Below are 26,134 nucleotides of genomic sequence, written 5' to 3'. Positions count from 1 at the left end.
GTTTTATTTGCATGTAGTAGCACCTTTTAACAATCCCTCTAGTAGTGATATTGAGTCTTCTAGTTGAGTAGAATGCATGAGGTAGGAACCCATCTCCCTGTTACCAAGACCGAGACGTTGTTTAGTTTCAATGCTACGCTAGAGTAGACGGGGTTGGTATGAGTCTTCGGGAGTGGTTTGATAATGGAGGACTCCACGTCAATGATGACAAATTCATGGTGGCATCGGCAAGGACTGCATCTTCGGGACTTCAAAATTTTGAGACTCGAGACAAGAATTCAATACACACTACTGGGTGAAGGACGGTTGACGGGCACCCTGGAGAAACCAGTGGATGGCCGGGATGCATGGAGAAGCGCCATGACATCTGGCAGAAAGCTTCACCCAGACTCAAAGAGATGGAAGAATACTTCATGCCCGGAAGCTTACCAGTGCAACCGCAAGTCACTATGGGCTCTGGCTTGGTTGACCTTAGTGGTGACTCTGGCTGGGACGGTGCTAGCAGATGTAGAACTATGGTAGGATTGGATGAGCACCGGACATTGGTCAGAGGAACTCTTCAGAAGACCATGTTTCGGTCATCTTGTTCTCAAACACCCTGAAGTGTGAGAACGTAAAAAGAGGGATCGAATCTTGCGGGTAAAGTGTACAAACCTCTGTAGAGGGTTAAAACCTAATCGATTAGCCGTGTCCCCGGTTACGGACAATTTGAGCCTCTGGACTTGGATCTATCTCAGAACTCTCAACACCGGACTGATAACTTAATTGTGGGCAACTTATGATGATTTGGGCTATGAGACATCGATTGGCGGAACCATGTCATGATAGAAAACTCCGTAGTACAGACTCCGGTTAATTCCATTGATGTAGGGAAAATAAAATCAACTTTTATGCAAACAAAACTCACATACAGAGCCACAAAGCCATATTGCATATAGTATAGTTTATCATCTGTTTTTCTTACAGTGATCTTGCCGGTACATTCAATGTACTGACCTACACTGCTGCAACATCTCATGTTGCAGATATGTTTCTTCCGACGAGTAAGAGTACGGTACAGGGTTACGGTCTACACTCAACCTGCCGATGGCGTTGATGGGACTCCACACCCGATTGTTTGTTTCCGCTGAGAATTATGAGGTATATATATATCAGTTTTACGTTATTTATACATGTGATTGCACTTTGATACATACATTGATGTACTGTGTGTGCCAGCATACCGATCCAGGGATGGCACAGATACACAGAGGCTTAACCGTATGAGGTCGGGTCGCTACAAGTGTCCTTTGGGTATCCTATGAAGACACATTTCTCCGATTTGGGTTCGAGCTTATCAGGTTGAAGCTTGTTCGCATAAGCATCGCAGCCCCAAACTTTAAGAAATGACAACTTGGGTTTAGAGCCAAACCACAGTTCATAAGGTGTCGTCTCAACGGATTTAGATGGTGCCCTATTTAATGTGAATGTAGCCATCTCTAAAGCATAACCTGAAGACGATAGCAGTAAATCAGTAAAGACATCATAGATCGCACCATATCTAGTAAAGTACGATTATGACGTTCGGACACACCATTACGTTGTGGTGTTCTGGGTGGCGTGAGTTGCGAAACTATTCCATTTTGTTTCAAATGAAGTCCAAACTCATAACTCAAATATTCACATTCACAATCAGAACGCAGAAACTTGATTTTCTTGTTACGATGATTTTCCACTTCACTCTGAAATCCTTTGAACTTTTCAAATGTTTCAGACTTATGTTTCATTAAGTAGATATACCCATATCTGCTTAAATCATCTGTGAAGGTGAGAAAATAACGATATCCACCGCGAGCTTCAATGTTCATTGGACCACATACATCAGTATGTATGATTTCCAATAACTCCGTTGCTCGCTCCATTGTTCCGGAGAATAGAGTTTCAGTCATCTTGCCCATGAGGCATGGTTAGCAAGTACCAAGTGATTCCAGAAGTCCATCAGAATGAAGTTTCTTCATGCGCTTTACACCAATATGACCTAAACGGAAGTGCCAAAAATAAGTTGCACTATCATTATCAACTCTCCATCTTTTGGCTTCAATAGTATGAACATGTGTATCACTACTATCAAGATTTAGTAAAAATAGACCACTCATCAAGGGTGCATGACCATAAAATATATTACTAATATAAATAGAACAGCCATTATTCTCTGATTTAAATTAATAACCGTCTCGCATCAAACAAGATCTAAATATAATTTTCATGGTCGACGCTTGCACCAAATAACAATTATTTAGGTCTAAAACTAATCCCGAAGATAGATGTAGAGGTAGCATGCCGACAGCGATCACATCGACTTTTGAACCATTTCCCACACGCATCGTCACTTCGCTCTTAGCCAATCTTTAAGTAACTCAATGATTTTCATGAGGGAAGATAAAATGACTTCTTCAAATTATATGAAATATGAGTTGGAAGTTTCAAACAAATCAAATTGAAAGCCCCTTTAAAGATATTTTGAAACCCACTTTCAATTTGGAGTTATTTGGTTTTATTCAAATTATTTTTCTCCAAAAATGAAATATATGGAAGATAGGGTAAAATGATTCCCTACAGTAAAGAAGTGGAGAAAAATAAGTTTGAAATCATTTTGGGTATTTTAAAATATTTTTATTTGGTTTTAAATGAACCAGTAGCACTGTTTGCTTTATTTAAATTTTTGTGGAATTTATTTGTCGTTGAAAATATGTTCATGTTTTAGAAAATCTTTGTCTGAAAACTTTGGTATATAATATCTTATATAAAATATATTTTTATTATCATTATTTGTTTTCCTCACTATTTAAATAAAAGATAAACGTTTTTTTTAAATCCGCCCGTCCAGGACAGCGAGGCCCAGCCATAGGCCGACCCAGCCCAGCGCTAGGTCTAGCGCACGCATGCACGTACGCTCGGGAGGAACTCCTAGAAGCGCTGCCGCTACCTCTCTCTCACGTGTGTCCTCTCTACCTCCCCCACGTTCGCTGCCAGGCAGGCCCCACCTTTCTTTCTTCTTCCCCACGAACTCTGAATAGAAACATATGCGTACACGTACACAACATCGCTCCGCGTCCGATCTTTGTGGAAAACCTATCCCAAGTTAACTCCAGGCCCAAGAAATATGTCCTATAAATAGCCACGACCTTCCTCTTCCAATTCCCTTTAAAAACCCACACCCCAAACCCACCATACCACACGCCGCCTTCATTACGATCTCGGCCACCGAAGCCTTTTCGTCGGGCGAGTGCATCGTTGGTGAGGCTTCTCGAGATTCCTCCCTCTGTTCTTTGATTCCCCTCGCCTTTACGCACCTCCTTGACATGATTTTGGCACCCAGGTTCAACCAGAGCCACCACCTCAAGCTCGCAATGCCGCCGGAGTTCACACAGAGCACAAGAGTTTACGCTGACGCCCGCTCGACCCCGACGTCTCCTCGCCTCACCATCAACAGAAAATTGGATGCCCTCGCCTCTCTGGATCTCCTGGACATCACCGCTGATGTCGTTGTCGACTGGAGCCGCCGCCCCGCCGAAGCCCTTTTCCCTGCCTACGCTCTGTTCTTTTCTGTAAGTCACGTAGGTGTTAGCTCCTCTGTTTTTTTTCAAAGTTCTAGATTGGATTAGATCGGTTTTCCTTATAGATCGGTTCCTCGGTTTAGATCGAACTGGCTCCCCGGTCTTCTGTTAAATAAACGCACGTGTATGTATTGTTAAGTTTCGCCCGAGCGTTTGGTAGCTACAGATCGCACACCCGTAGGCCCAATAGCGCCCGTTTGTTTTTTTCTGTATTTTCTTTTCTGTTTTTTTAAGAAAAGTTTCAGTTTCGTAAATTCTATATCTCTTAGGTTATTTAGAGTTTTTGATTGATTCTTTTTGCTCTAGTCTTCAAATTTCCTAAAGTTTTTGTATAAAATATTTTCGGCCATATTTTAGTTTTTTAAAAACTGTTTTATATGGGTTTTAGTCAGATTAGTACTTTCTGCTATATTATGAGCTAGAATTAATATTTTTAGGCGATTCTTTTTGCCACTGCTTTGTTTTGACCTTGCCTAGCAGTAGGATTAATTTGGGTATTTATAGATTTTATTAAAATTAGTTGGTGACTCTGGCTGGGACGGTGCTAGCAAATGTAGAACTACGGTAGGATTGGATGAGCACCAGACAGTGGTCAGAGGAACTCTTCGGAAGACCATGTTTTGGTCATCTTGTTCTCAAACACCCTGAAGTGCGAGAACGTAAAAAGATGGATCGAATATGTGTATCACTACTATCGAGATTCAATAAGAATAGACCACTCTTCAAGGGTGCATGACCATAAAAGATATTACTCATATAAATAGAACAACCATTATTCTCTGATTTAAATGAATAACCGTCTCGCATCAAACAAGATCTAAATATAATTTTCATGCTCAACGCTTGCACCAAATAACAAATATTTAGGTCTAAAACAAATCCCGAAGGTAGATGTAGAGGTAGCGTGCCGACGGTGATCACATCGACTTTGGAACCATTTCCCACACGCATCATCACTTCGTCCTTAGCCAATCTTCGCTTAATATGTAGCCCCTATTTCGAGTTGCAAATGTTAGCAACTGAACCAGTATCAAATACCCAGGCACTGCTGCGAGCATTAGTAAGGTACACATCAATAACTTTGCCATCCTTATTCTCCGCCAAATACATGGGGCAGTTCTGCTTCAAGTGACCAGTCCCTTTGTAGTAGAAGCACTTAGTCTCACATTTAGGTCCATACTTGGGTGTCTTCACTTGAGCAGCAACAGGCTTGCTATTCTTCTTGAAGTTCCCCTTCTTCCCTTTACCATTTTTCTTGAAACTGGTGGTCTTGTTGACCATCAACACTTGATGCTCCTTCTTGATTTCTACCTCCACAGCCTTTAGCATTGCGAATAGCTCAGGAATCGTCTTATCCATCCCTTGCATATTATAGTTCATCACAAAGCTCTTGTAGCTTGGTGGCAGTGATTGAAGAACTCTGTCAATGACACTATCATTAGGAAGATTAACTCCCAACCGAGTCAAGTGGTTGTGGTACCCAGACATTCTGAGTATATGTTCACTGACAGAACTATTCTCCTCCATTTTGCAGTTGTAGAACTTATTGGGGACTTCATATTGCTCTCAATCCAGGAATTTGCTTGAAATATATTAACTTCAACTCCTGGAACATCTCATTTGCTCCATGACGTTCAAAATGTTGTTGAAGTCCCGGTTCTAAGCCGTAAAGCATGGCACACTGAACTATCGAGCAGTCATCAGCTTTGCTCTGCCAGGTGTTCACAACATCTAGGATTGCTCCTGCAGCGGGTTTGTCACCTAGCGGTGCTTACAGGACATAATTCTTCTGTGCAGCAATGAGGATAATCCTCAAGTTACGAACCCAGTCCGTGTAGTTGCTACCATCATCTTTCAACTTAGCTTTCTCTAGGAACGCATTAGAATTCAATGGAACAACAGCACGGGCCATCTATCTACAACAACATAGACATGCAAAATACTATCAGGTACTAAGTTCATGATAAATTAAAGCTCAATTAATCAAATTACTTAAGAACTCCCACTTAGACAGACATCCCTCTAATCATCTAAGTGATCACATGATCCATATCAACTAAACCATGTCTAATCATCACGTGAGATGGAGTAGTTTTCAATGGTGAACACCACTATGTTGATCATATCTACTATATGATCCACGCTCGACCTTTCGGTCTCAGTGTTCCGAGGCCATATCTGCATATGCTAGGCTTGTCAAGTTTAACCTGAGTATTTTGCGTGTGCAAAACTGGCTTGCACCCGTTGTATGTGAACGTAGAGCTTATCACACCCAATCATCATGTGGTGTCTCGGCACGACGAACTGTAGCATTGGTGCATACTCAGGGAGAACACTTATACCTTGAAATTTAGTGAGAGATCATCTTATAATGCTACCACCGAACTAAGCAAAATAAGATGCATAAAGGATAAACATCACATGCAATCAATATAAGTGGTATGATATGGCCATCATCATCTTGTGCCTTTGATCTCCATCTCCAAAGCATCGTCATGATCACCATCGTCACTGGCTTGACACCTTGATCTCCATCGAAGCATCGTTGTCGTCTCGCCAACTATTGCTTCTACGACTATCGCTAACGCTTAGTGATAAAGTAAAGCAATTACATGGCGATTGCATTTCATACAATAAAGCGACAACCATATGGCTCCAGCTAGTTGCCGATAACTGTGTTACAAAACATGATAATCTCATACAATAAAGTTTAGCATCATGTCTTGACCATATCACATCACAAAATGCCCTGCAAAAACAAGTTAGACGTCCTCTAATTTGTTGTTGCATGTTTTACGTGGCTGCTACGGGCTGAGCAACAACCGTTCTTACCTATGCATCAAAAACCAGAACGCGGTATAGTGATTGCCTTTTGATCTTTAGAAAGAACCCTGTTCATTGAATCCAATTCGACTAAAGTTGGAGAAACTGACACCCACCAGCCACCTGTGTGCGAAGCATATCGGTAGAACCAGTCTCGCGTAAGCGTACGCGTAATGTCGGTCTAGGCCGCTTCATCCAACAATACCGCCGAATCAAGAATCAAATAGTGACGGCAAGCAATATGTATATACCCACGCCCACAACTCCTTTGTGTTCTACTCATGCATATAACATCTACGCATAAACCTGGCTCAGATGCCACTATTGGGGAACGTAGTAATTTCAAAAAAATTCCTACGCACACGCAAGATCATGGTGATGCATAGCAACGAGAGGGGAGAGTGTTGTCTACGTACCCTCGTAGACCGTAAGTGGAAGCGTTATGACAACGCAGTTGATGTAGTCGTACGTCTTCACGATCGACCGATCCTAGTACCGAAAGTACGGCACCTCCGTGATCTGCACACTTTTGGCTCGGTGACGTCCCACGAACTCATGATCTAGCAGAGTGTCGAGGGAGAGCTTCGTCAGCACGACGGCATGATGACGGTGATGATGAGGCTACCGGAACAGGGCTTCGCCTAAGCACTGCTACGATATGACCGAGGTGGATTATGGTGGAGGCGGGCACCGCACACGGCTAAGAGATCAATGATCAACTTGTGTGTCCATGGGGTGCCCCCCTCCCCCGTATATAAAGGAGTGGAGGAGGGGGAGGGCCGGCCCTCTACTATGGCGCGCCCTGGGGAGTCCTACTCCCACTGGGAGTAGGATTCCCCCCTTCCATGTAGTAGGAGTAGGAGATAAGGAAAGGGAAGAAAGAAGAGAAGGAAGGAGGGGGCGTCGCCCCTCCCCCCTAGTCCAATTCAAACTAGGCCTTGGGGGGCACGCGGCCTTCCCTAGGAAGCCCCTCCCTCTCTCCCCTAAATCCCATTAGGGCCCATATACTCCCCGGGAGGTTTCGGTAACCCCCCCGGTACTCCGGTTAATGCCCGAACTCACCCAGAACCATTCCGATGTCCAAACATAGTCATCCAATATATTGATCTTTATGTCTCGACCATTTCGAGACTACTCGTCATACATGTGATCAAAACACATAAACTCATAATACTGATCATCACCGAACGTTAAGCATGTCTCCGGTCAATAACCAATAGCAGAACCTGGATGTTCATATTGGCTCCCACATATTCTACGAAGATCTTTATTGGTCAAACCGCATAACGATATACGTTGTTCCCTTTGTCATCGGTATGTTACTTGCCCAAGATTCGATCGTCGGTATCTCAATACCTAGTTCAATCTCGTTACTGGCAAGTCTCTTTACTCGTTCTGTAATGCATCACCCTGCAACTAACTCATTAGTCACTTTGCTTGCAAGGCTTATATTGATGTGCATTACCGAGAGGGCCCAAAGATACCTCTCCGACAATCGGAGTGACAAATCCTAATCTCGATCTATGCCAACTCAACAAACACCATCGGAGACACCTGTAGAGCACCTTTATAATCACCTAGTTACTTTGTGACATTTGGTAGCACACAAAGTGTTCCTCCGGTATTCGGGAGTTGCATGATCTCATAGTCATAGACTCATAGGAACATGTATAAGTTATGGAGAAAGCAATAGCAACAAACTAAACGATCATCGTGCTAAGCTAACGGATTGGTCAAGTTAATCACATCATTCTCTAATGATGTGATCCCGTTAATCAAATGACAACTCATGTCTATGGTTACAAAACATAACCATCATTGATTCAACGAGCTAGTCATGTAGAGGCAAACTAGTGACACTCTGTTTGTCTATATATTCAGACATGTACTAAGTTTCCGGTTAATACAATTCTAGCATGAATAATAAACATTCATCATGATATAATGAAATATAAATAACAACTTTATTATTGCCTCTAGGGCATATTCCTTCACGTACAACTGTCACAATAGTTGGAACTGGTCTACCAAATCATTGTCTTCACGAAGCCTACTAGTTCTATTTCCTCAACCCTTCCATTTCCTCATTACTGTTTTGTGTGCTTGTTCATATCTGTTTGAAGGCTTTGACTGAAGACTTTCTCAATTTCCTCAGTTCAATTTCTTCAGTTTGTTTGTCTTCACCCTATTTTATCCCGTGCTTACGTTTTCTGTACCCTGTGTTTGTTTTCATTTCATCGTGATGTCCATGCTTATGTTATGTCATGCCTGCATCTGAGTACTTATTCCGCTGCAAGTAGTTCTTCGCTTAGGAATTTTCCCACCTTGAAATTCCTCAGTGAAGAATTTATAAAAATCGCCTATTCACCCCCCTCTAGTCGACTTAACACACTTTCATATGTAAAAGTTGTAGAATATTGGCATGGAACAATCAAAAATTATAGATACGACAGAGACGTATCAATCCCACCAAGTCACTCGTCAAGGATGTAGTGGCTCTAAACATGCTGCGACTTGAAGCTCGTCTCAATGATGTCCAGGGGTACATCACTCATCTGAGGGCTGCACTGGCGAAGATAGACATGGAGCTGAGGCCGGAGGACAAACTCTAAAGCGATCTTGAATCAATGATGACTCAGCTCAATGAAATTCCTGACCGAGTGTAGGCGTGGAAGAAGTCAGCCGCTTGTTGCGGGGCAGATGTTGCGCTTTCACTCATCCATGTCCACTGCAAGGATGCCAAATAAGAAAAGTTGAAGGCTCTCCAGGTTGCGAACATGAAGAAGCTCAAGTTTGAAAGCTTCATGTAGACTTTCATCGAGGCGGCCACTCGAATTAAAGATGACATAGACTTGGACACTTTCATGGAGCTAGTGAGTCCCACCGGCGCGTGAGGAAGAACTCATGATCTGAATATCTTTCCGTTGGAACTTATTTGCCTCGGTATGTCAAGTGATTTTGTAATCATTAAAACTCTTTCAGGCCTTCAGCTCGAGTACTTTTATCTGCGCTTAAGTTTCTGGATTTATCCGAATGTTGCTTTCCAGTCTCTTCCATGGTTAAGTTCATTTCGCCTGGTTTGCGACTAATCTTCCGAGTAAGAGGGATGCTCTACATTCGGAGAAGTTTTTCACTTAGGCGAGGACTAGCTCATGGCTAAGCCCCCGAGTGAGAGGGATGCTAGTCACTCGGAGTATTTTCAACTTAGGCGAGGACTGACTCGCAGCTAAGCCTCCGAGTGAGAGGGATGCTCTCCACTCGGAGTAGCTTTTAACTTAGGCGAGGACTGGCTCACAGCTAAGCCCCCAAGTGGGAGGGATGCTCTCCACTCAAAGTAGTTTTTAACTTAGGCGAGGGTTGGCTCGCAGCTAAGCCTCCAAGTGGAGGGATGCTCTCCACTCGGAGTAGTTTTTAACTTAGGCGAGGACTGGCTCGCAACTAAGCCTTCGAGTGGGAGGGATGCTCTTCACTCGGAGTAGTTTTAACTTAGGCGAGGACTGGCTCGCAGCTAATCCCCCAAGTGGGGGGACGCTCTCCACTCGGAGTGGTTTTTAATTTAGGCAAGGAATGGCTCGCAGCTAAGCCTCGAAGTGGGAGGGATGCTCTCCACTTGGAGTAGTTTTTAACTTAGGCGAGGACTGGCTCGCAGCTAAGCCCCCGAGTGGGAGGGATGCTCTCCACTCGGAGTAGTTTTTAACTTAGGCAAGGACTGGCTCGCAGCTAAGCCCCTGAGTGGGAGGGATGTGATATGTCTCCAACATATCTATAATTTTTTATTGCCCCATGCTATATTATCTACTGTTTTGGACATTATTGGGCTTTAGTATCCACTTTTATATTATTTTTGGGACTAACCTATTAACCGGAGGCCCAGCCCAGAATTGCTGTTTTTTTGCCTATTTTAGGGTTTCGAGGAAAAGGAATATCAAACGGAGTCCAAACGGAATGAAACCTTCGAGAACGTGATTTTCTCACCGAACATGATCCAGGAGACTTGGACCCTACGTCAAGTAACAAAGGAGGAGGCCACGAGGTAGGGGGCGCGCCTACCCCCCTAGGTGTGCCCTGCACCCTTGTGGGGGCCCTGTTGCTCCACCGACGTACTCCTTCCTCCTATATATACCTACGTACCCCCAAACGATCAGATACGGAGCCAAAACCCTAATTCCACCACCATAACTTTCTGTATCCATGAGATCCCATCTTGGGGCCTGTTCTGGAGCTCCACCGGAGGGGGTATCCATCACGGAGGGCTTCTACATCATCACCATAGCCCCTCCGATGAAGTGTGCGTAGTTTACCTCAGACCTACAGGTCCATAGTTATTAGCTAGATGGCTTCTTCTCTCTTTTTGGATCTCAATACAATGTTCTCCCCCTCTCTTGTGGAGATCTATTCGATGTAATCTTCTTTTTGCGGTGTGTTTGTTGAGACCAATGAATTGTGGGTTTATGATCAAGTCTATCTATGAACAATATTTGAATCTTCTCTGAATTATTTTATGTATAATTGGTTATCTTTGCAAGTCTCTTCAAATTATCAGTTTGGTTTGGCCTACTAGATTGATATTTCTTGCAATGGGAGAAGTGCTTAGCTTTGGGTTCAATCTTGCGGTGTCCTTTCCCAGTGACAGTAGGGGCAGCAAGGCATGCAGTGTATTGTTGCCATCGAGGATAACAAGATGGGGTTTTCATCATATTGCATGAGTTTATCCCTCTACATCATGTCATCTTGCTTAAGGCGTTACTCTATTTTCATTAACTTAATACTCTAGATGCATGTTGGATAGCGGTCGATGAGTGGAGTAATAGTAGTAGATGCAGGCAGGAGTCGGTCTACTTGTCTCGGACGTGATGCCTATATACATGATCATACCTAGATATTCTCATAACTATGCTCAATTCTGTCAATTGCTCAATAGTAATTCGTTCACCCACCGTAAAATACCTATGCTCTTGAGAGAAGCCACTAGTGAAACCTATGGCTCCCGGGTCTATCTTCATCATATTAATCTTCCAATACTTAGTTATTTCCTTTGCTTTTAATTTTTGCTTTTATTTTACTTTGCATCTTTATCATAAAAATACCAAAAATATTATCTTATCACATCTATCAGATCTCACTCTCATAAGTGGCCGTGTAGGGATTGAGAACCCCTTATCGCGTTGGTTGCGAGCATTTATTTGTTTTGTGCAGGTGCGAGGGACTCGCGCGTAGCCTCCTACTGGATTGATACCTTGGTTCTCAAAAACTGAGGGAAATACTTACGCTACTTTGCTGCATCATCCCTTCCTCTTCGGGGAAAACCAACGCAGTGCTCAAGAGTTAGCAGGATGCTCTCCACTCGGAGTAGTTTTAACTTAGACAAGGACTGGCTGGCAGCTAAGCCTCTGAGTGGGAGGGATGCTCTCCACTCAGAGTAGTGTTTAACTTAGGCGAGAACTGGCTCGCTGCTAAGCCTCCGAGTGGGCGGAAGCTCTCCACTCGGAGTGATTTTAACTTAGGCGAGGACTGGCTCGCAGCTAAGCCCCTGAGTGAGAGGGTTGCTCTCCACTCGGAGTAGTTTTTAACTTAGGTGAGGACTGGCTCGCAGATAAGCCTCCGAGTGGGAGGGATGCTCTCCACTCGGAGTGGTTTTTAACTTAGGCAAGGACTGGCTCGCAGCTAAGCTCCCGAGTGAGAGGGATGCTCTCCACTCAGAGTAGTTTTAACTTAGGCAAGGACTGGCTCGTAGCTAAGCCCTTGAGTGGGAGGATGCTCTCCACTCGAAGTAGTTTTTAACTTAGGCAAGGACTGGCTCATGGCTAAGCCTCTGAGTGGGAAGGATGCTCTCCACTCGGAGTAGTTTTTAACTTAGGCGAAAACTAGTTCGCAGCTAAGCTACCCGCTGGGGGTTTGGAACATACGCTTGTGCGAGTGAAATCATCGTAGGACTGCAGGAGTCATGTCTTTGATAAGCAAATGTTTCTAAAAGTAGTTTTATTACATCTTGACAATTCAATCGTCAAGTATAGAATCGACGGAGAAGATCTACGTTCCAGGTGCGTGGCTCATCAATCTTCTTTGTGAGGATGTAGAGGTGGTAGGACCCATTATGTTGCACCTTGGTGACGATGAAGGGGCCTTCCCACGCGTGGGCGAGCTTGTGTGGCCACTGCTGATCCACTCAGAGCACAAGATGTCCCTCTTGGAATGCCCGGCCCTTGATGTTCTTGGCGTGGAAACGCCGTATGTCTTGTTGGTAAATATTCGACCGTATTAGGGCCATCTCCCGCTCTTCCTCCACGAGATCCACAACGTCTTGATGTGCCTGCTCCGCTACAGCTTCTGAATAGAGTTCCACTCGGGGCGAGTTGTGGAGGAGATCACTCGGCAACACGGCTTTGACTCCATATACCATGAAGAAAGGGGTGCGGTCAGTGGACCGGTTAGGAGTCGTCCTTAGGCCCCACAAGACAGACGACAATTTTGTTACCCAAGCTCCAGCTGCATGCTCGAGATCACACATGAGTCGTGGCTTCAACCCTTGAAGGTTAAGGCCATTCGCTCTCTCAGCCTATCCATTCGACCACGGGTGCACAACGGATGCGTAATCCACCCGAGTGCTTTGAGTGGCGCAGAACCGTCTGAACTCTTCTGAATCGAAGTTTGAGCCATTGTTCGTGATAATTCTATGTGGGACTCCATATCTGAATATCAATTCTCTCATGAACTTGATGGTTGTGTGTGAATCTAGCTTCTTGATGGGCTTGGCTTCAATCCACTTGGTAAATTTGCCGACTACCATGAGCAAATGGGTAAAGCCACTCAACCCTGTCCTCAGCGGTCCAACCATGTCCAGTCCCCACATGGCAAATGGCCAGATGAGTGGTACGGTCTTCAAGGAAGATGCAGGTTAATGAGACAAGTTTGCATAGAACTAGCATCTGTGGCATTGCTGAACGATCTCTTTGGCCGCTTCATTAGCTCATGGCCAATAAAAGCCGGCTCGGTATGCTTTGGCTACGATTGTATGAGAGGACGCGTGATGACCATAGGTTCCCGAGTGAATCTCTTCCAGAATCAGTCGACCTTCTTCCAGAGACATACACCACTGAGCCATGCCAGTGACACTTTCTCTGTACAACTGTTCGTTCCTCACAGTGAAAGCTTTAGACCTGCGAACAATCTGACGTGCTTCAACTTCATCTTCTAGGAGTTCTTATCTGAGCAAGTATGCAATGTACGACACAGTCCAGTCAGGTGTAATCACCAGAATCTCCATAACCAAATCAATGACTACAGGGACCTTGATTTCAGCTGGGTTAGAGGGACTTATAGCCTGAGGAGGCTCCTCGGTGAAAGGATGTTCCTACATTCACGTGGAATGGAGGTGCTCAAGGAACACGTTGCTGGGGATAGGCTTCCGAGTGGAGCTGATTTTTGCCAAATTGTCAGTTGCTTGATTTTTGATTCGGAGAATGTGATGAAGCTCTAGACCTTCAAATTTCTTTTCTAACTTCCTCACTGCGTTGCAGTATCCTATCATAGCTGGGTTTCTGACATACCATTCTTTCATCACTTGATTAACCACTAGATCTGAGTCACCGTATGCCATTAGGCAACGGACACTAAGTGAGATGACCATACGCAACCCGTAGAGGAGTGCTTCGTGTTCGGCCTCATTGTTGGAGGAATCAAAGTGAATCTGGAGGACATAACTGAGCCAATCACCTTTTGGGGATACAAGGACCACCCCAGTGCCAGAACCATTCAGCATCTTAGAGCCATCAAAGAACATAGTCCAATGCTCCGGGTGGACCTGAGTCGGCTGTTGCTGTTCTATCCTTTCGGCCACGAAATCTGCGAGCGCTTGGGACTTGATTTCTTTCTTTGCTTTAAACTTAATGTCCAAAGGGAGGAGCTCGATGGCCCACTTGGCCACTCGGCCGGTTGCATCCTGATTGTTCATGATTTCAGACAGTGGGGCGTCACTGGTGACTGAGACCGAGTGTTCTTGGAAATAATGCGCAACTTTCTTTGCTGTTAAGTAAATACCATAGACGAGCTTCTGGTAGTGAGGATACCTCTGCTTGGACATAGTCAGGAATTCAGAGATGTAATACACTGGTCGCTGAACTTTGTACGCCTTGCCTTCTTCTTCTCGTTCCACTGTGAGGACTGTGCTAACGACTTGGCCAGTGGCCGCAATGTACAAAAGCAGAGGTTCTTTGCTGTTTGAAGCAGCAAGCACCCGCTGGGTGGATAGCAGGGCTTTGAGCTCAACAAATGCTGCTTCTGCTTCGGGGGTCCACTCGAATGTGTCGGACTTCTTCATCAGTCGGTATAAAGGTAATGCCTTTTCTTCGAGACGAGAAATGAACTCACTCAATGATGCAAGGCAGCCCGTGAGTTTCTGGACATCGTGTGCCCGTTCAGGACACTTCATTCGGACAATCGCACCAATTTTCTCAGGATTAGCATCTATTCCTCGTTCGGAAATGAGAAAACCGAGTAACTTGCCTCCAGGAACTCCAAAAGTGCATTTGGACGGATTCAACTTGATGTCGCACCTTCTTAGGTTAGCAAAGGTCTTAGTAAGATTAGTCAGCAGGTCGAAAACTTTGCGTGACTTCACCATGATATCGTCCATGTAAGCCTCAACATTCCGACTTATCTGAGTGAGCAAGCACTTCTGAATCATGCGCACAAAGGTAGCACCGGCGTTTTTGAGACCGAATGGCATGGTGACATAGCAGAAACACCTGAAAGGGGTGATGAAGGCAGTTTTTATTTCATCCGGTCCGTATAGTCGGATTTGACGGTACCCGAAGTACGCATCGAGAAAAGACAAATGCTCACATCCCGAAGTGGAATCCACTATTGGGTCGATTCAAGGGAGCGGGAAAATGATCTTTCGGGCAGACCCGATTGATATGCTTAAAGTCGAGGCACATGCAGAGTGACTTGTCCTTCTTGGGAACCATGACAACATTGGTGAGCCAATTGCAGTGGTAGACCCTGTATATGAATTCAGCCGCCAGTAGCCGAGCCACTTCTTCGCCAATCGCCTTTCTCTTCTCTACGGCTGAGAGACGGAGATGTTCCTTAACAGGCTTGGCCTTCGAATCAACTCTTAAACGATGCTCAGCCAGTCCCTTGGGTACACCTGGCATGTCGGATGGTTTCCATGCGAAGATGTCCCAATTCTCATGGAGGAACTAGATGAGCACGGCTTCCTATTTGCTGTCGAGTGTTCTAGAGATGTTTGTTGGAGCAGCTGCAGGATCTTTCGTGTGAATGTGAACCTGTTTCGTCTCTCCCGCCGACTGGAAAGCGATTCAGAGGCTAGCCTCTTGGATCGAAGCCAATCAGGCGTATCAACATTTCTCTTGTACTTTTCCAATTCCACCATTGCCATCTGTTCAGCAGCGATTTTGGATCCTTGCTAAAGACACTCTTTGACTCTTTGCCTATTGATACGTCTCCAACGTATCTATAATTTCTGAAGTATTCATGCTATTAAATTATCATTTTTGGATGTTTTACAATCATTTTATAGCAACTTTATATCATTTTTTGAGACTAACCTATTGACCCAGTGCCCAGTGCTAGTTGCTATTTTTTGCTTGTTTTTATATCGCAGGAAATCAATATCAAATGGAGTCCAAACACCGTGAAGTTCCACCGCCGCAAGGCTCTGTAGCCATGAGAAATCAATCTAGACCCCGTTCCGGCACCCTGCCAGAGGGGGGAGAATCATCACCGGTGGCCATCTTCATCATCCAGGTGGCCACCATGATGACGAGGGAGTAGTCCACCCTTGGGGCTGAGGGTTTGTACCAGTAGCTATGTGTTTAATATCTCTCTCTCTCTCTCGTGTTCTTGATGGCACGATCTTGATGTATTGGGGGCTTTGTTAATATAGTTGGATCATATATGGTGTTCCCCCTCTATCTTGTTGTCATGAATTGAATTTTCCCTTGGAGATTTCGTTTTATCGGATTGAATACTTTTATGGATTTGAGAGCACTTGATATATGTCTTTCCAATGAATACTCGTGGTGACAATGGGGTATCATATTGATTCACTTGATGTATGTTTTGGCACTCAACTCGTGGATTCCCGAGGTGGCATTGGGGTAATCTATGCATAGGGGTTGATGCACGTTCTTGTCTGTGTTTCTCCGGTAGAAATCTTGGGGCACTATTTGAGGTTCTTTGTGTTGGATTGAGTATTATGAATCTGAAATTATTTGGTGTTATTTTAATATGAACTCTTGGATAGATCGATCAGAAAGAATAGCTTCGAGGTGGTTTCGTACCTGATACGTCTCCAACTTATCTATAATTTTTGATTGTTCCATGCTATTATATTATCTATTTTGGATGTTAATGGGATTTATTTTACACTTTTATATTATTTTTGGGACTAACCTATTAACCGGAGGCCCAGCCCAAATTGCTGTTTTTTGCCCATTTCAGTGTTTCGCGGAAAAGGAATATCAAACGGAGTCCAAACGGAATGAAACCTCCGGGAGCTTTATTTCTGGAACAAACATGATCCACGAGACTTGGAGTGGACGTCAAGAAACAATCGAGGAGGCCATGAGGCAAGGGGGCATGCTGTAACACCCACGATGCGGCTATATCTCCCACGTGTCGGAGCACGACTTAGAGGCATAACCGCATAGTAGGCATGTCGCAAGAGGGGTAATCTTTACACATCCCATGTACTGAATAAGAAAGGGATAAAGAGTTGGCTTACAATCGCCACTTCACACAATACATAAATATAGCATTACATCATCCAGAATACAATCAAGGTCCGACTACGGAACCGAATAAAGAAAGAAAACCCCTAATGCAATAGATCCCCGATCGCCCCAACTGGGCTCCACTAATGATCGTCTGGAAAGGAAATATAGTAACGTCCTGAATCCTCGTCAAAATCCCACTTGAGTTCGGTCGCATCCCCTGTAATGGCATCATCGACACCTGCATCTGGTTTTGGAAGTAATCTATGAGTCACGGGGACTCAGCAATCTCACACCCTTGCGATCAAGACTATTTTAGCTTATGGGTAGGAAAAAGGTAGTGAGGTGGAGCTGCAGCAAGCACTAGCATATATGGTGGCTAACTTACGCAAATAAGAGCGAGAAGAGAAGCAAAGAATGGTCGAGAAGATATCATGATCAAGAAGTGATCCTGAAACTACTTACGCTCAAGCATAACACGAGACCGTGTTATCTTCCCGGACTCCGCCGAAAAGAGACCATCACGGCCACACACGCTGTTGATTCTTTTTAATTAAGTTAAGTGTCAGGTTTTCTACAACCGGATATTAACAAATTCCCATCTGCCCATAACCGCGGGCACGGCTTTTGAAAGTTCAAAACCCTGCAGGGGTGTCCCAACTTAGCCCATCACAAGCTCTCATGGTCAACGAAGGATATTCCTTCTAGCGGGAAGACCCGATCAGTCTCGGAATCCCGGTTACAAGACATTTCGACAATGGTAAAACAAGACCAGCAAAGCCACCCAGATGTGCCAACAAATCCCGATAGGAGCTGCAGATATCTCATTCTCAGGGCACACCGGATAGGTCAAGCTACGAGTAAAACCAACCCTCGAGTTGCCCCGAGGTGGCCCCCCAGCTACCCGGTTCGGACCAACACTTAGACAAGCACTGGCCCGGGGGGGTTAAAATAAAGATGACCCTTGGGTTGGCTGACCCAACGGAAGGGTAATAGGTTGTTAGGCAAATGTAAAACCAAGGTTGGGCCTTGCTGGAGGAGTTTTATTCAAAGCGAACTGTCAAGGGGTTCCCATAACATCCAACCGCGTAAGGAATGCAAAATCAAGGAACATAACACCGGTATGACGGAAACTAGGGCGGCAAGAGTGGAACAAAACACCAGGCATAAGGCCGAGCCTTCCACCCTTTACCAAGTATATAGGTGCATTAATTAAATAAGAGATATTGTGATATCCCAACAAAAACCATGTTCCAACATGGAACAAACTCCAACCTTCACCTGCAACTATCAACGCTATAAGAGGGACTGAGCAAAGCAGTAACATAGACAAACAATGGTTTGCTAGGACAAGGTGGGTTAGAGGCTTGAAATGGCAATATGGGAGGCATGATATAGCAAGTGGTAGGTATCGCGGCATATGCGAAAGAGCGAGCAACTAGCAAGCAAAGATAGAAGTGATTTCGAGGGTATGGTCATCTTGCCTGCAATGTTCTCAAAGAAGACGAAAGCATGATCCTCGTAAGCGTACTCAATGGGTTCCTCGATCACGAACTCATCTCCCGGCTCTACCCAAGGCAAGAACACAAGCAAAGGAAACCACAATCAACCACGATGCAATGCGCAAGCAACATGATGCAAAACACATCATGATATGTGGGATGTGCTATGCAATGCATATGCGTGCTCCGGAAGGAAAAGATTGAACCATGCCTCAACTTGGCAAACCAAGTGCATCGCTCGAAATATGAGTTGATTTCGGTCGAAATCGATATAAAGATCACCGGAATCGGATGCATGGTTTGCAAATGGGAAGCAAAACAAGAATGGCATCATTCTGCGATTAACAGCACGATGCCATCTAGAATACAAAAAGAAACTAAGCTACTTCACTCCAACATAGCAAAAAATCACATGGCAGTGATCTACGCAAGATGCTAGACAAAAGATGAACACTGAGCTACGGCTAAATCATAGAAGAGCAGGTTCAAACAAGCATGGAAAAAGTGCAAAAGATATCAGCATCACAGACTTAGTGAAAATACTAACATGCCAGGAATTAACATCAGGAAGCAATGTTTAGAGCAAGATAACAACATGCTACAGGAACATATCATGGCAAAACAAGGCATGGAATGAATCTACTCAAAGCATATAACAAAAGTCCCTTACTTACCATAAGCCAAAAGGGATCAGAAGATATGATTGCACCCATGTAAACATAGCAAGTTTCGTTCACAGATTCAGACTTAGCAGAAAACTAGACATGGCAAAAACAGAGTTACGTAGGCATGTTTGCGAACTCGATGCACTCAACACAAGGCATTTCATGACAAACTAAGCATACTACCAGCAAGAAGGCATAATCAAGCAGCTAACACATGGCAAGAACAATCTCATAGCATGCATGGATCAACTACAACAACCTTGGCAAAATTGGTTAACACGTAAACAATCTGTCAGGAACATTTTATAGCAAAAATAGAGCAAGATTGAGTCATTCTAGGTTACTCCATAAATGCAAACAAGGACATGGATGGATAGATCATAACCATATGTTCAAATCATCCTTACCGAGCATACTCAAAAGAAGCATGGATCACTCTGTAGCAACATGAACACATGGCATAAAAATAATAGCAGGAAAATAACTTAGTGAAATTCTAAGTCCCTGAAATCAGCAACATCACGAGAGCTATTTTGCATGCTTGTGCTAGTCACCACATTGATCACCAAAATACATGGCATATACCCCTGTAAAGATGGCATGGCATATCACGAAACACATGTAGAGCTCATGCCCATATGCCGCACACAATAATCATGGCAAAAATGACAAATGCTCAAGATCTGTTCAGAATCAGGAACTAACATTTTATAGCACTCTTGCAATAGTCATTTGGGCATAAAGATGGACTCAAACAAGCATGGTACAATGGAACAAAATAAAGAGGACATCCTGATGAACATTTTGATATATCACACGCCCAAAACGGAGCTACGATGACAGAGTTATGGCATGAGGAAAAGTGCATGAAAATGTTTGGGACTTAGGGAAAAATGGGTCAACCTAGGGTTTTCTGGATCCAAATCTAGGCGGCGTGGATCCCGAGGTTCACCGGAGCTCTTGCCGGAGTTGAAGAAGAGGACGGCGGCGCGGGGCGCGGAGCTCGCTGGATCGGGGCCGGGGAGGCCGGATCTGGTGAGGAGGACGGCGGGGAGGTCCGGCCGGTGCTGCGGCGAGGAAGCGGAGCTCGGCTCCGGCCGGCGAGGGGCGGCGGCGGCCGGCGGAGGAGGCGCGGGGTGGCGCGGCTCCTCTCGCGGGGCGAGGGCGGCGGAGACACGCGGCGCTGTGGGCGGGCACTACACCACAGCACTATATCCCCAACAGCCAGGTTGGTCAGAAATACTACTTTCGGCGATAGATAGTCGGTTGGGAAAGACTATTGCCAACCGATTCTGTTTGTTAGGAAAAGTCCATACGGGAAAACCCTTGCCCGACCGACATATCTTTCCCGACCGACTGCTGGATGGCTATGGAGTACCTTTCCCGACCAACAGTCTGTTGGGCCTGCTATGGGCCTTTCCCGACCGACAGTCTGTTGGGGCAGCGATGGGCCTTTCCCGACCAACAATATGTTGGGGCAGCCATGGGCCTTTCCCGACCAACATTTTGATGGGCTCGATGTTGGGCTTTCCCGACCGACTGTCCGACGGGGTTTGTTTTGCCAACCAACAATCAGATGGTGTTTTCCTTTGCCAAAAAACAATTCATCAACATTTTTTTAGCCAACCACAACTTTAATTAAGCTATTGTATTGGCTGTCACATACATGTAGTTCATGCATTCTAAGCATAATCACCAAGACACCATATTTCAGGTGCACCAAACATTTTTTATTCCATTAACTAATTGTCACATACATACACTTCAGTCTGTTCTAAATATAACCACCAAGACACCATACATCATGTTCACAAAAGGACAGATAAAAGATGCAAGTATGACGCATCAGTTGTACAAAATGAAAGCTCAAACATCTAGTTGACATGGACCGTTGGCTTCATGGTTCTTTCTGAGTCCAGTCCTTATGGTTGCTTCCTACAAAAGTTAAACAAGTCCCAACTTTTAGAATGCTCGATTAATTTATGAAATTGAATGCATGGAAAATTCACATGTGTACATGCACACATAATAGCATAAAGTGAAGAATACACTTACATAATCTATAAAACTAGCATTTTGGGACATGAAGACAGCTCAACTTCCAGCAATAGCCATGGATGTGGCATGGAAGCCCCCCGTCCACTTTTTGTCTATCAATTGAAAGGAAATGCGTCATTTACTTTGTATGATTCCTGAGCATAGGTAGCAGCAGCCAATATTCCCACACTTAAGTTATTGTACATAGGTAGCAGCAGCCAATATTCCCACACTTATTTCCAAAACAATAAACATACAACTTCACAGATATTGGATACAGTGAGCTAAAAGCTAAATATATATAACTATGACTCTTTCAGTAGATGTACATATTTCCAGTAGTTCACACTGGATATATCAAGCTGAAAGCTAATTATAGATGTGACTCTTTCTGAACGCCTAACAGTATTATCTTAGCCCACCTAACATTGTTTTGGGCAGGAAGGGAGAACACTTAAAAGGTACATTTGTCCAAACAGTTCCCAGCTTTTTTCTCCCTGAATGGAAATAGGAATAACAAATAAAACCTAAAGAATAAGAGTAAGAAGAAAAGAACCTACAGCACCAAAGTAGTTTAACCTGCAATCTTTGCCAAGGTAGGCGGGCACAGAATAGTATTTAGCTTTGACTTGAATATACCATGATAATTGAAACTGTTAGCATTGGATGATGTACTCTGTTGAATTTGGCTCAAAACGGTACAAATTCTAGATTGTATAATCAAAGCCATGAACAAAATCCATCAAAATCAAGAGTTACAGCAAGTAGGCTGGGACCAACATACTATACACCAAATAGTTCTTATTGAGATTAAACTACATCAATCATACATGCCATCGCTTCAGCCTGGACTACAGCAGTTGTCGAGATAGAGAACAATGCAGAAGAATAATTAGAATGCTCAATGCTGAATATAGTTCACGATTAGTGGCAGCAAAAGTACATAACTGGAAGGACCTAACAAAGGAGAACATATTTACCTAGGTTATTGATGCAGTACTCTAGAAAATTAAACTCGTGATTTTTTCCCCATTTCATGAACCTAAGTAATAACATTTCGCCACTGGAAGGTTCAAGAAAGAACATTTCGCCACTCGAGATCCGTGGTAGTGTCTATGAAGGGTTGCATAAAACCCCTCTTTTTTAGAAGGAAACAAATATACACAACAACGGCCGAGACAGTCCAGTTAGAAATTTCATGGGAATTGAGAAAACCAATGTAGCACAAAAGATATAATTTTTTTCCAACCAACAACCATGTGAGGCAGAAGCAAAAAATAATCACTTGACTATCCTGTGAACGACAGTATAACTACTACTCCCTTTGTTCCTAAATAATATAATCCTTTTTAGAGATTCCAATACAGACTACATATGAAGCAAAATGAGTGAATCTACACTCTAAAATACGTCTATATACATCTGTATGTAGTCCGTATTGAAACCTCTAAAAGGTCTTATATTTAGAAACGGAGGGAGTACATTGTAGTAACACTCGCCGTGCTTTTGGTTAGACAAACAGAGGACAACATCCATATAAACCACCTTTCTAAGAGCGTTTCCATATTATGACCCTGCATGATCTATGATCATCTAGGTGTATGCTCCAGGAACTAATGAAGTTCTACATTTCTTTTTGCTGATTTTGGGATCTGGTTTCCTCCATTGCTTGATGATGCTTTATATATTTTTATACCTTCATATTTGAAACATATCCTTTCGTGTCTAAGTGCCCCTGACATGACAGAGGTAAGAATATATTTACTGAAGGAGCACTCTCAGAAATAGCTACGAATGTCTAAGAAAAAGGCTAAATAACTAGCATGTTTGAATCAACAGTAAAATCCTAATAGAATAATAGCAGAACCAGAGGATGCATGGAATTAATGGAAGTACTGGAAACGGGTCTTCACATGGTTCAAATGGGAAAGAAAAGGCATGGAACCTATTTTCTCATGCAATAAGTAACAACCAAAGGAATATACAGAAGCATTAGGGAAGAACTCACCAGCAGGTGCGGACAGGAGCCATGGGGTATCACAACTGATGAGCAAGCCAACAAATTGCGCCGCTGCCTGGAGGAAGAATCCTACAAATCAAACGATTTTGATGGTTTTAATTTGGATTACAGTCAAAAATTTATTACCTCTGTATCAAAATATAAGACATTTTTGTAGGCTATATTTTGGTATGGAGGTAGTACTTGATAGCAATGAAAACAAATAGATAATAATGGTGCTGTATTTGCAATGAATTGATATTCTTTGATGGAAGATCAGGAATCACTAAGATAATAAGGTTGTTGAGGGCCAGACTTTCTTGGAAATTAAAGTAAGTAGAGACATGATTAAGAATGGTATGCACTTGATTTGGGTGTCGCTTTTTGTATCATCATATGGATATGGTTGTTATCATGTGCCGCTATTGTTGTGAAACATATTTCTATTGTTTTACCAAATAATGTTAGTGTTACAGGATTGAGAATTTGGAGCTGATTATGAAGCACGGTGTCTATTCAAGAGCTCCAGAAAATAAAATTGGATTCAGTGACCTTATGTTAGTGTTCTTGTAGTTTAGGCAATAGGTATCCAGTTGAAAATACATCTGGGCATTACAGTCCTATCTCTATTCCATCCAATTTCATGAACAAATCTAAACTCATCCAGCTTCACGTGGCAAAAATAAACTACAGAAAAAATGGATGTAAAGCTAGCAGATATACAAAATCTGCCCTTGGTCTTCGTCTTCATCCATATCCAGCTTTTTACACAATCACGATGAAAACAGGATTATGAATTTGCTTACCGAGGATTTCAGAGTTGATGGAGGCAAGGCTGAACAGGGCGGAGGCTCGAACTCTGTACCGTCGCTTCTGCCACAACAACAACCGCTAATGGTCGGAGGCCTAGATCCTTGGCCATGCGCCGCTTCTGCTGCATCTTGTAGTCGCTGCCGTCGCTCGGTGCTACCCCAAGAGCAAGGTACACACCAGCTGGAAGGAAGGCCAGAGCGCACCCAGCACCAGCCTGGTGACGGCGCTGCGTCCTCCTTGACTACCGCACCTGGTAGAGCACTGGGCCGCTAGATCTAAAGGGGGCGACCTCCGTGGTAGCCATCTCCGTCAGCAGCGAACCCTAGGCGGGCGCATCTGGGTGCGGGAGCCGGGAAGAGGCACTACACTAGGAGCACGGGAGCACAGAAAGGCAGAGAGAGTGGGAGGGGGAAGAGATAAGGTGAGGCAGGTGAGGAGGAGATGGAGCGGCCGCGGAGCAGACGGCGGTGCGCGGAGAAGAGAACGGTGGCGCCATCGCCGGAAAGAAAGCGTGGGTGGGGATAGGGTTAATGTGTGGTGGCTGCGAGGGGAAAGGGAGAAAAGCTGGAGGCTTTTTGGGCTGGTTGGCGCGAAGCCTTTTTTAGCCCCGCGCGCGAGCTAAATGTCGCTGGCCCAAACGATTGGCGCGGGCTATTTCGCTGGCCCAACGATCGGTCGGTCGGTAATGTTTCCCGACCGATGGTTGGCTGGGTGTAAGAGTATTACCGTCCGAGAATGAGACATTAAACGTCTTATTATTACCAACCGACACTCAGTTGCCTGTACAAGAATTACCGACCTACAGTCCGATAGGAACATTGCCGACCAACTGTATGTTGGTGTATATTGACCTTTCCCGACCAACATCAGTAGGGAATTTGGTGTTGTGGTGTAGTGGGGCCGCGGGGGCCCCGCACGGGCCGAGCGGGCCGGCGGGGGTGCGGCGGCTCGCCCAATCAGGGACCGACACGTGGCGCGGTGACGGCAGCAGACATGTCCGGCCGGTGGAGGGAAGCGTCCGGCGGCGCGAGGAGAGGGACAATTAGGGTTTCATCCGGGATTTGAGGAGGAGGCACCTATTTATAGGTAGAGGGAGCTAGGAGTGTCCAAATGAGGTGCGGTTTTCGGCCACGCGATCGTGATCGAGTGGCCAAGAGGATGGAGGGGGTTTGGATGGGTTTTGGGCCACTTTGGAGGGGTGTTGGGCTGCAACACACACGAGGCCTTTACGGTTACTCGGTTAACCATTGGAGTATCAAACGAACTCCAAATAGCACGAAACTTGACAGGCGGTCCGGGGGTGTACCAAGGCCGCTTGGAAAATCTCGGTCCATTCCGAGAACATTTAACACCCGCACACAAAAAGAGACAAAAGAGGGCGCCGGAGGACGTAGGAGTGTCGGATTGCAAAACGGACAACGGGGAAAATGCTCGGATGCATGAGACGAACACGTATGCAAATGCGATGCACATGATGACATGATATGAAATGCATGACACACAAACAAATGACAAGGAAACAACAGCGAATAACTGGAAGACACCTGGCGCAACGGTCTCGGGGCATTACAACACTCCACCACTACGAGAGGATCTCGTCCCGAGATCTAGGATGGCACCGGAGGGAAAAGGAAGAGCAAGATAAGAGGTAAAACTAAGTTGCTTCTTGACAAACGAGTGAAACCAAAGAACCTTTATAGGTTGAACAAATTGAAAGAAAGAATACAACGAAGAGGAACATGGAAGAACAAATTCGGACAGCACTCCGGTTGAAAAGAGATGCAAGACTTGATAAGGCGAAAAGAACTTGAGCAAAGGACACAACACTCCGGTTAAATGGATAAGCATGAAAAGAACACGGTCCTCACCACTCGAGATGATGAGTGAAGAGAGCAACATCAGAATGCCTCCGGAAGAAAGAATGGAATGGATTGAACAGAGGGAAACAAGATCTTGAGAGAGC

The 26,134-nt window shown here is 44.5% G+C and overlaps 1 protein-coding gene and 1 long non-coding RNA gene across 2 annotated transcripts; one reads left to right on the top strand and one right to left on the bottom strand.

Annotated features, from left to right (window-relative positions):
- The first annotated feature begins 3,197 nt into the window (after positions 1 to 3,197).
- Positions 3,198 to 10,947, top strand: LOC147964384 (uncharacterized). The gene is made up of 3 exons (XR_015607543.1): positions 3,198 to 3,276; positions 3,359 to 3,587; positions 8,960 to 10,947. It is a non-coding gene; the product is annotated as an uncharacterized LOC147964384 (long non-coding RNA).
- A 2,829-nt stretch (positions 10,948 to 13,776) lies between these two features.
- On the bottom strand, positions 13,777 to 14,736 carry LOC147964383 (uncharacterized). Its single transcript, XM_087529957.1, has one exon. It carries the CDS (start codon positions 14,734 to 14,736, stop codon positions 13,777 to 13,779), a length of 960 nt encoding a protein of 319 aa, XP_087386083.1.
- Between the last annotated feature and the right edge of the window lie 11,398 nt (positions 14,737 to 26,134).

Source organism: Triticum urartu, chromosome 6A (genome assembly GCF_056163025.1).
Source record: "Triticum urartu cultivar PI428250 chromosome 6A, HENAU_Tu73, whole genome shotgun sequence".
Taxonomy (NCBI): domain Eukaryota; kingdom Viridiplantae; phylum Streptophyta; class Magnoliopsida; order Poales; family Poaceae; genus Triticum; species Triticum urartu.
Note: the sequence above shows the minus strand (reverse complement) of the source record. Positions and strands in the feature narration are given on the sequence as shown.

Excerpts from the sequence above, each read along its gene's own strand:
- LOC147964383 (XM_087529957.1), bottom strand. The coding sequence starts at position 14,736 with ATGAAGAAGTCCGACACATTCGAGTGGACCCCCGAAGCAGAAGCAGCA.